General features: G+C 45.5%; 1 protein-coding gene across 1 annotated transcript in view; it reads left to right on the top strand.

Moving 5' to 3' along the window:
• The first annotated feature begins 570 nt into the window (after positions 1-570).
• The window catches only part of EIF3L (eukaryotic translation initiation factor 3, subunit L), a 37,770-nt gene continuing 22,722 nt past the window's right edge, over positions 571-15,618 (top strand). Inside the window, exons 1-7 of the mRNA XM_006865271.1 lie at positions 571-603; positions 1,069-1,117; positions 2,372-2,582; positions 5,630-5,709; positions 7,960-8,021; positions 11,574-11,643; positions 11,833-11,906. Coding sequence (XP_006865333.1) covers positions 571-603; positions 1,069-1,117; positions 2,372-2,582; positions 5,630-5,709; positions 7,960-8,021; positions 11,574-11,643; positions 11,833-11,906 — 579 coding nt within the window. The remainder of the gene's footprint in view (positions 604-1,068; positions 1,118-2,371; positions 2,583-5,629; positions 5,710-7,959; positions 8,022-11,573; positions 11,644-11,832; positions 11,907-15,618) is intronic.

The following is a 15,618-nucleotide window of genomic DNA, read 5'->3' as shown; positions in this document are numbered from 1 at the left end:
CCGGTCCGAGACCACGCCCCGGGGCCTCGCACCACAGCTGGTCTCATTTTTGCCTGTCCCAATTTTATCTGGTCCAAGTTGCGGGGCGCCTTTTCGCTGCATGTGACCAAGGCTCAACTTTTACACTCAGAAAATTTAATCTTTTGAACGTATGAAGACGTTGCTTGTCACAGGCAACCCGTTTACACCTAAATCCGCAATCAGGCTGCCTACATCCACCTTTCCCATAACGCGAGAAGGACACAAGAAGGTGCCATGTTTAGTGTGGCAATCCTTTTGGGTTCCCATGCTTTGTCCATTATTTATGTCAAAACAGTTCATATTCTTAATTATGGAATTGAGAAGGTGATACCACCTTCCTTGCAAAGTATTGATTTTTAAAAAGGAGATAATATTTAGATATTTTGCAATTTTCGCCCTTCCTAAGGTGGCGATCTCAGGTGGAGGGCTCACCCAGAAAGGCTTCCGGTTTCCCGTGGTACCAAGCGAGACAGAACTTCCGGTCTCAGCACGCAGGCGCGCGCCGCTTTTTTTCCGCTCTCTTCGGCCTGTTTCCCGAGTGCCGCAGCCATGTCGTACCCCGCTGATGATTATGAATCAGAGGTAACGTGGCTTTAAGCGCGTGGTAGGGTCCTTGACGTGGGCACGGTCTCTCTGGATGATGGGCCCCGTGAGGAGGCGGCGTCTGGACTTTTCCGGGAGCCCCCGCGCGACCCTTAGAAGTTACAGCTCACGGGTCTTCTCGAGTGTGTCCGTCTATCCCTTTGCCTAGACTGGCCGGAGTCTGGCGATACTCTCCTGCCTATCAGAGTTCCATGGGTCTGTAACCGAACGGCCTTTTGTCTGGCGTGCACGGTCCCTGTAGTGTTTTCTACCATATTGCGCCGGTAATGTCATACTGTCGCCTACTTATTCTCCGTTTTTTCGCGGAGATGTGAGTTCTTTTAGAGCAGCGACTGTGTCGTACTCTCTGTATTCCGGAGCAGCCTGCTTGGCCCTGAGCAGGACGGGGAGCGGATTCCATTCGCGAATTGATGACTCTTCCTGTCTGTGTCGTTGTCGTTCTAGGCTGCCTATGATCCCTACGCTTACCCGGGAGACTATGACATGCACACAGGTGAGACTGTCACCCTTCCGAAGAGCCCAGAACAGCTTGGGAGGATCCCTGCCGCTGAAAGCCTCGGACGGCGGCTTTAGCGTCATTTACCAGCTGTCAGCCACCCGGCTGGATTGGTTTCCCTGTTGAAATGATTCGTGGAGAAAGAAAATCTAGATGTGCAAATTGAAAGTTTTTTGGATCGCGCCCAAATGGCATTTCGGGGCGAGGGTGGGAAGCATTGAGGTGCGCTGAAATGTTGGGGGGACTTGGCTTGCCCGGCATTGCTGAGGTACTTTATAGGAAAATCTCACTGCCATCGAGTTGCTTCCGACTCCTAGCAAGTCTGTAGGAAAGGGTAGGATAGGAGCAGACAGCCTCCTATTCCTCCTGAGCAGCAGCTGGTGGGTTTGAACCACTGACCTTGTGGCTAGTAGCTCAGTGCTTCACTAGGTGTTTCATTTTAATTCTCAAAAGACTTCTGTGAGATGCACATGTTAATGTCTGATTTTACAGATGAGGAAAGAGCCCAAAAAGGTATATTGACATATATTGACATAATGTAGTTAGGTAATAGTCACTTGTTTAAAAAATACCAAGTGCCTACTGTTCTCTCTCACCACCCTGCAACACCCATACATAACTGTCTGGTGCCTCGGTGCACCTGGGGACAAGGCAGACCAGCTTCTTTGTGGGAGAAATAGATCATGAGGAAATAAAGACTTTAGTGATCAGTGTCTGGAGAGAAAGGGCAGTAGGGTTGAGAGTGACTTGGGGAGGGTTAAATCTGAGTATCTGAAAGATTGATACCTGATCTCACAGATGGAGCCGTTCCGTGATGTAAACCACTTGTTAATGCATGTTCACCCGCAGGTGCATTGGAAGAAAGGCTTGGTGAGCTATTCAGAAAAATCCATCATAGAAAACGTTACAGAGCCCTGTGCTGCTCTGACACACTTGGAGGCTTTATGAATTGAAGTCAACTTGTCAACCATTGTTCATTATTTTCTATACACTTGAGAGGAGTCCTGGTCTGGCGCTGTAGAATCAGCACTGGACCTAAAGGTCGTTGTAAATGCAAGGTTGGCAGTTCAAACTCAACAGCCGCTCCTTGGAAAAACCCTACACAGGGTTGTTATGAGTTGGACTTGATAGCACTTAACAACAAAAAATAGAGTTGAGTTTATAGTGACTTGGCGGGGGACAGTCTTGCCTTTTATTATATCAGATGATGAGTCTGAAAGCACTCCGTAACGTATTTTGTCCACCCTCTAGGAGATCCAAAGCAGGACCTGGCTTATGAACGTCAGTATGAACAGCAGACCTATCAGGTGATCCCTGAAGTGATTAAAAACTTCATCCAGTATTTCCATAAAACCGTCTCGGACTTGATTGACCAGAAGGTGTATGAGCTCCAGGCCAGTCGTGTTTCCAGTGACGTCATCGACCAGAAGGTATATGAGATCCAGGACATCTATGAGAACAGGTGGGGCTACCGGTGAAACTGACCGCTCTGAGGGGCCTGGCCTAGAAGAGGGATGCTGGGTTATCAGTTTTTGTGTGTGAAGAGATTGCCCAAGGGCTCTCTGTGTGATTTGGAGTTGTTGTTGTTAAGTGCCAGTGAGTCAGTCGGTTCCAACCCATAGTGACCGTGTGTAGGGTTTCCGAGGAGCAGCTGGTGAGCTTGAACTGCCAACCTTGCAGTACAAATGGCTTTGCAGTCTGGCGCATTAACCCACAGTGCCACAGCAGGAGTCTGATTTGGAGCTAGGGATGGGTTTTATTGACCTGTTTTCTCTGGAACTTGTACAGGGCCTAAAAAGTGAATGTTATCATTATCATAGAGTCTTGTGATGTAATAGTATTGTCAGTATGGACAGGCAGTGTTCAGAGTGCTTTTCCTGTGTTTTATCTTTAACTCTTCGCAGTAACCACAAGCAGTGAGGTGTTATACGATTGCTTTCTTTGCTTCCCATGGTGAAGAAACATTCCATAGCTGCTTAAGGGACGAGCTGGCTTCTCACCTGCAGAGTCTGACCCCAGGGCCAGATTTCTCAAGTGCTGTGCTAGACAACCTCCCTATGTGGGTCAGGCTTGGTTTTAGGGTTAACAAGCCCTCGTGGTGGTGGTGTGGGTTAAGCATTGGGTTGCTAGGTAGTTCAAACCCACCAGCTGCTCTGTGGGAGAAAGATGAGACTGTCTGCTTCCAGACAGATTTACAACTTTGGAAACCCTGTGCCGGGTCCCTGTGAGTGGGAATTGAGTAGATGGCAGTGCGTTTGGTTTTGTGGTTTGTGTAAAGGTGCCCTGATGGCACAGTGGCTAAGTACATGGCTACTGACCCAAAGGTTGGCGATTCCAATCCTGTGAGAGAAAGCTGTGACCGTCTGTTTGTGCCTAGGAAACGCAGGCAGTTCTACTCTATCCTGTAGAATCGCTGTGCGTGAAATCAACTCAGCGTAAGTGGATTTGGTTTTTTGTTGTGTAGTGGGCGTTAGAGATGAGTCCTGGTATGGTGCTGTGGGATAAGCACTGGACCACAAGGTCAGTTTGAACCACATGGTCAGTGGTTCAAATTTACTAACTGCTCCTCAGAAACACTGTACAGGGTCGCTATGAGTTGGAACTGACGTGATGACACTTAACAATAGCACATTGAAAGAGGCAGGAACGAGGTCAAATTCACATTAATAACGTTTTATTTAATCCACTGACTGGCTGGAGTTCATGGTGTACTGGCAGGAGAGGAAAGCTTCCTGATGCCTGACTGTGGCACGAAAGTTGGTGGAAAAAACCAAGCTCCAGGAGTTGACTGCATACAAATTGAACAGTTGCAACAAACTGATACAGCACTGGAGGTATTCACTCATCTACGCCAGGAAGTTCTGAGGACAGCTACCTGGCGAATCGATTGAAAGAGATCCATATTTATGCCTCTTCCAAAGAAAAGTGTGCAAACAGAATGTAGAAGTTATCAAGCAATATCACATGGAACTAAAATTTTGGTGAAGATAATTTTAAAACGATTGCAGCAATACATTGATAGGGAGCTGCCAGATATTCAAGCTGGATTCAGACAAGGATGTGGAATTGGGGATATTATTGCTGATGCCTGATTTTACTTGTGTTTTATTGACTGTGCCAAGGCATTCGGCTATGTGGATCATAAAAAACTGGATAGCATTGTGAGGAATAGGTATTCCAAAACACCTGATCAGAGTGCTCATGAGGAACCTGTATGTAAAGGCAGTCATTTGAATCTAACAAGGGTATGCTGAATGGTGTAAAATTAGGGAAGGTGTGCATCGGAGTGTAAGCCTATCACCACATTTATTCAATCTGTATACTGAGCAAATAATCCATGAAGCTGTACTATATAAAGAAGAATGTGGCCTCAGAATTCAAGGAAGAGTTATTAACAATCTGTGATAATGCAGGTGATACAACCTTGTTTGCTAGAAGGAAAGAGAACCTGAAATACTAATGAAGACTGCCACCTTCAGTATGGATTGCACCTAGATGCAAAGAAAGCAAAAATCCTTACAACTAGATAAATGAAAAGATTGAAGTAGTTGTTGAAGATTTCATTTTGCTTGCATACACAATGACTCATGGAAACAATAGACAACATATCAAACAAAGAGTTATAGTTGGCAAATCTGCTGCACAAGCCCTCTTTGATGTGTTCAAGAGCAAAGATCCCAGTCCTGGGACTAGGGTGCACCTAACCCAAGCCATGGTATTTTCACTGTAATGCATCGGAGAATATGATTTATTGAATGTAAAACTGGTGATCTGCTCTGTAAACTCGATTCACAGTAAAAAGTTAAAAAAAAGGAAAGTAATGTGTGGTATTAGGTACATTTTCTATAAAAAAGTGTAGAAGAGCAAAGATATTAGTCTGAGGACTAAGGTGTGCCTGGCCAAAGCTGTGGTATTTTCATTTGCCTCATATGCATGTGAAAGTTGGACAGTGAATAAGGAAGATCATAGAAGAATCGATGCATTTCAATTATGTATTGGAGAAGAATATGTAAAGTACCATGGACTGCCAGGAGAACAAACAAGTCTGTGTTGGGAAAAGTAGAGCCAAGAATGCTCCTTATAAGCCTGGATGACTGTACTTTGGACGTATTTCCAGGAGGGACCAGTCCCTGGAGAAGGACCTCATGCTTGGTAAAGTGAAGGGTCAGTACAGAATAGAAAGACCCCCAACAAGAAGGATGGACACAGTGACAGCAACAATGGGCTCAAACAACAGTTGTGAGGTTGGTGCAAGGTAGGGCAGTGTTTCCGTCTGTTGTGCGTAGGGTTGATAGGAGTTGGAACTGTCTCAGTGGCACCTAACAACAACTAACGTAAGAAGGAATGTTTTGTTATATTTAGAAAGGGTGTCTGAGGTATAGAGTTGGGTTGCAGCTTTGGCCCTGGGCCTATTTCTCTGATATATCCCCCTCTCTGAGTCTGTAAAATGTGAAGGTGCGTATCAGGTTCTTGTTTGGGAGTTCTAACATTTTTTGGCTTGGTTTTCAGCTGGACCAAGCTGACTGAAAGATTCTTCAAGAATACGCCTTGGCCTGAGGCTGAAGCCATTGCTCCACAGGTTGGCAACGGTAGGTGTGGCTGGGGTCATGTGACTGGGAGTGAACATTCTGGAAGAGTTGGAAAGCCATCAATGAGTGGACGAAGGAATGCCCCATGGTTATAAACAGGGGACCCAAGTTTTCTGGGACCTAAAGTTTATGTGAAGAATAAAGAAAAGAGTAGAAAATTATAAAATGAAATGAACTGAAGGTTATTAGAAAGCTCACGAAAGTGTGTCTGTTTTCCTTATTTATTTTCCATGGCTTGGTGCATGCTAGGCTTTTAGTAAATATTGGGGAATGAAGTTTGACGCAATAACAAAGGGCCAGAGATATCCCTCATAATGTGGTGAGAACTGAAATTGAGAGCTTTGTCCTGTTTCCACTTGTCTGTCTCTCTGGAATGGACTTTTGTCTTCTTGGACCTCTCTGTGTGTTCAGGGATAGGCCTTCTCCAAAACTGTCTTCAAGATTCGTTACTTCCTTGCAGGCTTTGCCCCTCACTGGAAGGAATTCGCCCTGTGAATTCCTCCAGCACTGTGTTCTCAGTTCAGGGAATTGTAATTCTATTTGCATGTCTGCTATGGAAAAGACCCTTAATAGCAGCTAATGGTCGTCATTCATGGATTTCTCCAGTGCGTAGCTCAAGATTGTTAATAAATAAAGGGAGTTGTGTATTTTTGTGTAGAACTGCTCACCTTTGCAGCATTGATAAGAAATGCTGTAAGATATCCTCTTAAATTCTGATTCTTAACATTAACTGCCTTTCTGTGTCCTGGCGGCCAGGAGGCAGGCTTGCAGAATGTGCCCTTTGGTTGTTTAAATGATTATAGATTCCTGAATGTTTTTGTGTACATCAAAAAAAACCTCAGAGGGATTAGAGGCTAACACTGTTGAAAGGTGATGCCCGGATTGTAATCATTGCAATGAAACAATACCATAGGATGAGTGTAAAACCAGTGTTCTCCGATGTAAATTATTACTTGATTCACAATAAAAAGTTAAAAAAACCCCAAAAAACCGCAAACTGCCTTTTCTGCGGTTTTATTCTCCCAGCCTAAGAATTCTAACAGCGGTGATGCTTCAGATTGCAGTTATTGTCCAGCTTTGTGATTGTAGCCATCTCAGTGGATGTGATTGGCATTCTCTAGGGACTATTGAGCTTGTCCCTGGGTGACATAGAGGGCCAGCTGAAAGGTTGGCAGTTGGAACCCCCCCCCCCCAGCAGACGTACCTCAGAACTCAGGCCTGGTGATCTGTCTCAAAGGTAACTGCTGTGGAGCAGTTCCGTGCTGCACACACTGAGTGGCCATGAGTCCAGAATCGACTCCCCGTGAATTAACAGCAGTAACTGATGACTCAAGAGGCTTTTCCTGTTCTTATTGGCCATTTGTGTACCTTTGGAGAAACATCTGGTCAAATCCTTTGCCATCTTTAATTGGATTATTTGCCTTTTTATTGTAGAGTTGTAAGAGTTTATATGTTACACATACAAGTTCTCTACACGTATGTTATTTGTAGCTGTTTTCTCCCATTCGTTGGGTTCTCTTTGACTTTCTCGGTGGTGTCTTTTGACCATAGAGTATGAAGTAGAGGGTCCAGCCTCATTCCATAACACATGGATATCCACTTGTTCTGGCACCATTGGTTGAAAAGACTGGGCATTCTTGTTTCCTTCTTTAATCCTGTAAATGTTAAGGATTATTTTAGAGTTCTCAATTCTGTTCCATATAGCTGTTTGTCCATGTGCCAGTACCGTACTGTCCTGATAACTAGCTTTGTGGTAAGTTTTGAAATTGGGAAGTGTGCATCTTCAGCTTCATTCTTTTTTCAAGATTGTTTTGACAACTGGTTGACAAAAGTCTTCACCTAAGTGGGAGGGCGTTGAGGTGGAATGAGGTTGAGAGAGTAGGGTTGTCTCATGGCGTTTATTCTTTGGATTTAAGACTTTCAGTGGTGTTTAGTCTCTGAAGTCATGTTCTCCTCTTTTTACCTCCACCTACCAAGGGATAAAAAGGAGATCTGGTAGTGTAGTGGATACGATTTGGGCTGCGAACTGCAAGTTCAACAGTTGGAAACTACCAGCTGCTCCGAGAGAGAAAGATGAGGCTTTCTGCTCCCGTAAAGATTTACAGCCTCAGAAACCCTGTACAGGGTCGCTATGGGTCAGAACCGATTCGAGGCCACATAACTACAACAACAACCAAGAGATAAAACTGTCCAAAGGCCCTGGACAGCGTTTTATGGATTACTAAAGCCGCTCTATGCCATCTCTTTCAGATGCTGTCTTCCTGATTTTGTACAAAGAATTATACTACAGACACATATACGCCAAAGTCAGCGTAAGTATGTTGCTCTTGCTCCCGGTGCTTTCCTCTATGCTGTTGCCCGTGGAACACGCTGCTGGTTTTTGCTGTCTCAGCTTCCACTAGTGGGCGGCAGGTTTTCGCAGCTTTTCAGAGCTGAGAGACTGGTAGAACACAGGAATGTCAGTTCCAGATAAACTAACGAATACTGAGTAAACTGTTTTTTCTCCTGATTGAATTTCAACGTCCCTCCTGTTCTTGTTCCTGGCTGGGTATTCTTCACCGTATCCTGGATTATGGACTGCCACCCTAAGAGGGTGCTCCAAGCCCTCGTCCTCTGCTGGTAGGCCCTTCGTCGTCTCTTCTGTGCATCCCCACTGAGCTCCCCTCCTGTGAAGTGTGCACACCACTGTCGTGTGCCAGGAACGGAGTAGACACGTCTCTAGTCCCACCGCGGTTGTGTAGAGTTGGCAGACTGAGGTGTAGAGAGAGTTATTTACATGTCAAATTCATGCAGCAAGTAAGAGGTAAAACTCCTTGAACCTTGTTGTTATTGTGGCCCATTGAGTTGGTTCCATCCTTATAGTAACCCTGTATAGGGTGTCAGAGAGCAGCTGGTGAGTTTGAACCGTCAACCTTACGTTCACCAGTCTAGTGCCTGTCTTCAGTATCACATCTTAAACCTCTGGCTGTCTTATTGTAGCTCCTCTGTTCTTCCTGTCACACTGTCCCAACTTTGTGCACTTGCTGGAGTCTTTCCTTCCTTCTAAATTTCAGAGTGTTCCAAATCTCTTAAAATGCCACCTTTACTGTAAACCAGGGACTGAGACTGTCTTAGCCCCAGTTTCCATTGAAATCCAGACCTGTGTTTTCAGCTGCCTTCTTAACATTTCCAGTGGGCTAGCTGGTAGACATTTCAAAACTGAACTCCTCTTTTTCCTCTAACCTGTTCCTCCAGTGTTATCTCAGTAGATTGTCCCGCCATTCACCTAATCACACAGACTGAAAGTTAGACTTTGTTCTTGCGCTTCTCTCACTTTACGTCCTGCCTCACAGTAAATCCTGCTGCGCTTTGTCTTCAGTGGACTTCTTTAAGACGAACTACCACCGCTAACCTCGTTTACGTTATCAGCATCTCTCATCTAAGCTTCATTGGCCGTTAGACTGCTGTCTGCTTCCACTCTTGAAGCTTGTTCTCATCGTAGTAACCAGGATATAGGACTCATCAAGTCATGCCCTTGCTTACAATCCTACCAGGACTTCCTTCATGCTTCCAGTGAAATCCCAGGCTGACATTATAGTCTCAGAATTTTGTTCACTTTGCCCATTAGAAGGTAAATGCCATGAAGGATTAAGTCTTTGTCTTGCTCACTGTTAGGATCTAGTTTCTAGAATTACTCCTGATTGATGATGGTAATACGTTAACTGTGTACTGAGCACATGACTGCTTGTGTGTGTGCACACATGGAGGACATTGGCACCAAGGCCTCTCTCTACTTGGATCATTTCCCTGTGGGCAGGTCCCAGCTCCTCAGTTAGCCACCGCTCGTTCTCTCAGAGGACCACAGGTGCCTCCATCGGTGGCAGTAGCTGGAGATGTTGTGTGAGAGGCCATGTTTCTGTGGCATTTCAGTGGGATCGTTGGGCCCCTTGTTTCTCTCAGAGGAAGCTAGTCAGCATGTATGGTATTGCTGTTGTGGGACCTGCTGCCCGAACCTGGTGTGGTAGTGCCCTAGCTAACTTCACAGCCTCTCGTCTGCTCAGTCTGTCAGACGTGTCTTTACACAGAACATCTAGTTAAATTTCTGCTTATGATCTATTACTATTCCCTTAGCCCTTAATTGCATTTTAGCTAATTTTCTAAAGGTCTTAATGTCCCTGACCGAAACTACACAGAATTTTGAATGTAATCTTAAACTTGAACTGGCAAAAACTTTAGCTGGTTTTTCCTAGTGGTGAAACTTGTTGTTAGTGTGAAAATCATTCTTTAGGACTACGCATGATTGAATATGGTGTGAAGTGCCTAAAAACAAGTTTCAAATTTCTAATATAATTTTTACTAAGATTCTACTGAAAACTTTAATTGTAAAATCAAGAAAATTAAAAATAAGCTGATTAAAACAAAGAGACGGAAACTGCAGAGCCCCCCACATGAGATTCCTCCTCAGGGCCTTGCCTTCCAAGGGGAGACTCATTGTGGTCTTGCTTAACAATGAGCCCTTCATACTTAGGGTCCTCCGCCGCTCTGCCCTTTGGTGACATGGCTTCTTCCCAGGACAAAGGTTTTTCACTGAATGAGCATTTGCTTTGTTTAGCAATTTACACATTCTCATTTTATTGTGATGGGGGCCAATCGTTTTATCCACATTTTTGTAGAGTCAGAGCCCACCCCAACAATTAGCAAATGGTGTAGTGCTTAGAATACGCCCTGAACCTCAACGTCTGCAGTTCAAACTCACCATCTGCTCCCTGGAACCCTGTACAGGGTCACTGTGAGTGGGAGCCCGCTTGACAGCACTTCACGACAAGGAGGCAGCGTTCTTTCTAGTCGCTGACACCTGCGGTGCTCATCGTACTGCTCCCCAGCGCAGGCACTTACAGTGCTCTCAGTGGCAACATTAGATGAGGGGGCAGCAAAGTGTTTTTACAAAAGATGGCATAGGAAGTATTTGGGAATGGAGAGCCCGTGGTCTCTGCGGCAACCACTCATCTAGGCATCGAGACCACTCTGCGGCATTATATGTTCAGCGCAGGGGGCCGGAGTTGGCGGGCCCTTGGTCTAGATTCTTGTTTGGCACTCGGACCTGTGATCCTGGCCCAGTGTGGCTCCATTTTCTCCCCAGCCTTCAAGCCCCGTGGTTTTCACCACTGTACTTTCACTCCAGTTCCGCTTTTCCCACGGAGACACCTTCCCCTCACCTCTGCTTCATGGACCTGATGCCCATCTTTAAGGACCTGCTGGGGTCTCCGGTGTCCAGTGCCTGGTTTGAACTGCTGAGCACATTTGTCTCCCTCCGATGTGAGTGCTCCTTGGTATACTAGGAAGAAGACGCATTGATTCTCCTGTGTCTGTGGGCTGTGGGTGGTGGTTGTTAAGTGTCATCCAGCTGGTTCCAACTCATAGTGACCCTGTAGAGTGTCCAAGGAGCAACTGGTGGGTTTGAACTGCTGATCTTAGGGTTAGCTGTCCAGTGCTGATCCTATAGCTTCACACCAGGACTCCAGAGCGTAAGACACCCCAAACCAGCAGCCCTGTTGAGCTGATTCTGAGGTGGGATCAAGTGTAACAATTGTGAGGATGGAACAGGCCCTGGCAGTGTTTGTTCTGTTGTGCCGAGGGTTGTTATGAGTCCGAGCCGACATGGAGGCACCTCCCCACAACGTAGCGGCCCTGTAGGACACAGGAGAACGGCCTCAAGTCTTTACAAAAGCAGACTGCCACATTTCGCCCATGGAGTGGCTGGTGGGATCAAACTGCTAGCTCCTTTTGGTTAGCAGCCAGGCACTAATCTTGGCACCACCAGAGCTCCTGGAATGAGACGCATTTAAATTCATGTCTGTGTTCTGATGGCTCTTTTCTCTTTACAGGGAGGACCCTCCTTGGAGCAGAGGTTTGAATCCTATTACAACTACTGTAATCTCTTCAACTACATCCTTAGTAAGTCTGAGAGGTGGGCAGAGTGGAGAGGGAGGCTTTGATGAGGCCAGTACTGGCTGCCAGCTCTGTTACCATTATCTTTTTATAGAGAAATTACAAATAAACCTGCCCTCTACTGATTGGGCCAAGTCTGTGCATTCAATCTGACTTCTGTGAACTGAGTAAAATGAATCTTGTTCTTCTGCACAGATGCTGATGGTCCTGCTCCCCTTGAACTACCCAACCAGTGGCTCTGGGATATCATCGATGAGTTCATCTACCAGGTATCTGGGTAACCTCAGCCTAAGTTGAAGTGGTGGTCATGGTGGTGGTTATGTGCTGTGGAGTTGGTTCTAATTCATAGCGACCACCCTGTACAGGGTTTCCGAGGCTGTAAATCTTTACGGGAGCAGAAAGCCTCATCTTTCTCCCACGGAACAGCTGGTGGTTTCGAGCTGCTGACCCTGAGGTTAGCAGGCTGATTCGTGTCCACTACGGTACCAGAGCTCCTAAGTTGAAGTACCTGGGTGGAAAAATTGATTCAAGCAAGGGGCTTCTATTCTCATTGTTTGTGTTGTCCAAAAGACATACCCCTTCATCATAGTATAAAAATAGCCCACAGTAATGGATGTTTTCTAAGGAGCCAGTGAGTCCTCCAAGCTCCAGATAAGCACTTGGAAGTCAGGAGAGCTATTTTTCTGATTTTCCCCACGCTCTTTCCTGGGAGGTGGTCCGACCAGAAGAACACATTCTTCCCAAGCCTCGGAGCCAGGGAGAAGAAGTAGGCTCCAGTCTGTGCGCCCCCAGCGTGTGCTGTGGCAGCCAAGACGTGTCATTCAGTTCTGGAGCCTTACTCTCTTCACTTGTACAACAGAAATCTTTTATGTCTTGATGGTTACATGGGTATATACTAGAAGATTGGAATAAAATAGAATGGCTTTATCCAGACATACATACTTACCGTGTACTATTGTTAAGTGGTTGTTATTGAACAATTCAAACATACAAAAGTAGAACAGTGTAACAAACCCATCTCCCAGCTGAAAACCTTGTCACTTCAGCTTTCATTTACACCCTCTTTACTTCCCCTTCCTCCCTGCCCTTTTTCTCTTTTGAAAAATGTCTTATTGTGAACTGAGTGAAGGTTTACAGAGCAGACCATGGGTTTCACATCCTACAGATCATGCCTTTCATTCCATCTCAATGATTGCAGGCCCCTCAGTGTTACACCACCATCCTACTTCCTCCCTGGGTCTCCACTGCCATTCCTTCTCCGTTCCCAACCCTTCTGGATTGTATCCTTAGGGAAAGACTGTCCTTTTAATCTCGAACGGTTGCATACCTCACGAGTACTTTTGTTCTCCCTGTACACTTGTCTATTGTTGGGTGGGATATGAGTGAGTTCAGTTCTAGACCTGAACGGTGACCACGAACCACAGTCTCGGGGTTCCACCGGGTCTCTGACTAGTAAGCCTGGTCTATTTTTATGATTTTGAGTTTTGTTCCACATTTTCTTCGTCTGTCCAGGACCTTCTGATGTCTTGTAAGTCATGATTTTAGAGCAGTTAGTGGTGGCAGCCAGGCACCATTGAGTTCTTCTCGTCTCACGATTGTGGAGACTGATGCTCACTTGGTTCATTCATTAGAGTCCACTGGACTGATTGTTTCCACAATCGGCCTCTTCATTGCCTTGAGTCTTTTCTTCAGACATGGAGAGGCCCATAGCTGCACCTTGGATCTCCCTTTCTTGATTTCGTTTTTCACACTGCAGTTCAGTGACAGTCATTGTGTTCATCCTGTTGCGCACCCATCGCCATTATCCCTTTCCAGAATTTTCCACCGGGGAACAGTTTTTTAATGAAGGTGTTAAATGAGCTCCGTGGACCAAAGAGTCTGTGAGTACGGAATGTGGATGAGAAGTTGTGAAAGAGCCTCAAGACTGGGCTTCAGTGCGTCTCTACAGTGAGGGCCACAAACTGCACTGGCCTGTTTGCCCTCTCCAGCTCCTTGGCTTATGTGAGCTTCCTGGTGTGATTTTAGACGATTGTCCTGTTGAGGAGCATTATATATACTGAGTGTCTTCATCCCTCAGAAGAGGATCCTAATTCTCTGGGCTTGCTAGTGTTCTTAAGGTGCTTAATTAAAGAGCTTTCTGCTGGTAACAAAGACTGTCCCGGGAGGAGCAGTGAAGACTTGCCACTTTATTTTTATTTATGCAGGTAATACGTGAATGTGTTAACTGCTGCGGATTTTCTCATTGTTAGCGAAAGGGACTGTCTTCCTCGCCTTTCCAGTCTGGAACGATAGGTACCACATTGATGCTGCTTAGGCATTTCTACGACCATGTACTTAATGGGGATATATCACTTAAGAAACGGTATCATGCTATGTTTTCATACTGCAATTTGCTACACCTTGCAACATTTCCATGTCTCCGTGTCTACCTGTCTTGTTCATTTGTTGCAGTATTCACAGTGTTCTCTCTTCATTGTTATGAATAGCTCTGTGTGTTACACAGGTGTACCTCCTGGGGTCACAGTCTAGAAGTAGAATGCCTGGCTGAAGGTACTTTAAAAACATTTTTTAAATCAACTTTAAAAAGTATAACACTGTATTTCTCAAAATAACCTTTATCAAGTCCAAGATATTTTTGCAAGCGACAATGCCAGCCATTGAGGTCCTGGGATTTACCCATTTCCATGCAATCTTCACACTATTTGCTGAAAAAAAATGGATGCCTTTTAAAGAGGATTTTAAGATGTTGTTGTTAAATGCCGTCAAGTCGATTCAAAACAAAAAGAAATCAGAAGGACCCCAATCAGCACTGTAAAGTGGAGACCTAATCATTTCCCAGCGAAATACTCTTAAAATTACCCTGGGTAGGGTCTCTGGGCTGTAAGTCATCATGGGAGCAGAAAGCCTCATCTTTCTCCCATGGTGTGGCAGGTGGGTCTGAATTGCCAGCCTTGTGGTTAGCAGTCCAGATAACTAGGTCACTGGTTTCCAAACCTGGGTGTACATGACAATCAACCAGGCGCCTGTTGAGATTCAGGCTTAGTAGGTAGATTGGTGGGATCACTCTCCAAGTGACTGATGGGCCCAGTCCAGTCCTAGTCTGGGTAGAACCATTATCGGTGTTACCTCTTTGTGTGCCTCCCACTGGGCCGGGTTCTGTGGTTAGTACAGCAATGGCGTGGGCTGGGCTGCTGTCCTGGGGAATCCCCATTTGTAATTCCGACCTGCTGTGGTAAAACCCTGGTGGATAGATCTGTTAGATCTAGAACAGGGGCATCCTGTTCATTCAGGCGACCAGGAAGGTAGATGAGAGCAGAAGCATATCATGACTATGTTGTATTTGACTCCAATTGGAATGTGTTTTTCTACAAACTTCCTCTAATCTTGTTGCTCAGTGTCTTGAGTTAGTTCAGACTCATAGCGACCCTGTATAGGATTTATGAGAAGTGGCTGGTGAGCTTGTGATTCAAAGCAACCATGCAGTCCAGTGCTTATCCTACAGCGTCATACCAGGACTCACATCTCTAATCTTAGAGGGCTTTTTGTTTGTTTTTGATTTTTCAGTGTTTTATTGTGAATTATGAGATAGTTTACATGGGAGGACATTAGTTTTATATTCATCCTATTGTATATGGTATCATTGCCATGGTTACAGTCTCTTCCATGCATCATCAACCAACCAAAGGGTATACCCTGCAAGCCTGCCCCTCAGTCATCAGCACACAGCCCCTTTCCCTCTCTGGATCTAAAGTCCCCAGCTGCTCCATCTCACCACGTCATCGTCTCTGCCTCCATCTCTGGTGTCACTGCTCTCCACTCTTCTGCCTTGATGGTCCCAGGACCTCCGCTCCTAGACTGCAAAGTCTGTCATCCCTCCTTTTGCTACAAAATGTCTACCTTTACATTTCCAACCCTCACAATCAGTCCTGATAACAATTATTCAGTATTGTATCACAATCTCCTTTCATCAGCCCCACTCAG

The sequence above is a fragment of the Chrysochloris asiatica genome, unplaced genomic scaffold, assembly GCF_000296735.1.
Source record: "Chrysochloris asiatica unplaced genomic scaffold, ChrAsi1.0 scaffold00076, whole genome shotgun sequence".
In the NCBI taxonomy this organism is placed as follows: Eukaryota; Metazoa; Chordata; class Mammalia; order Afrosoricida; family Chrysochloridae; genus Chrysochloris; species Chrysochloris asiatica.
This window is presented reverse-complemented; position numbering and strand designations above follow the sequence as displayed.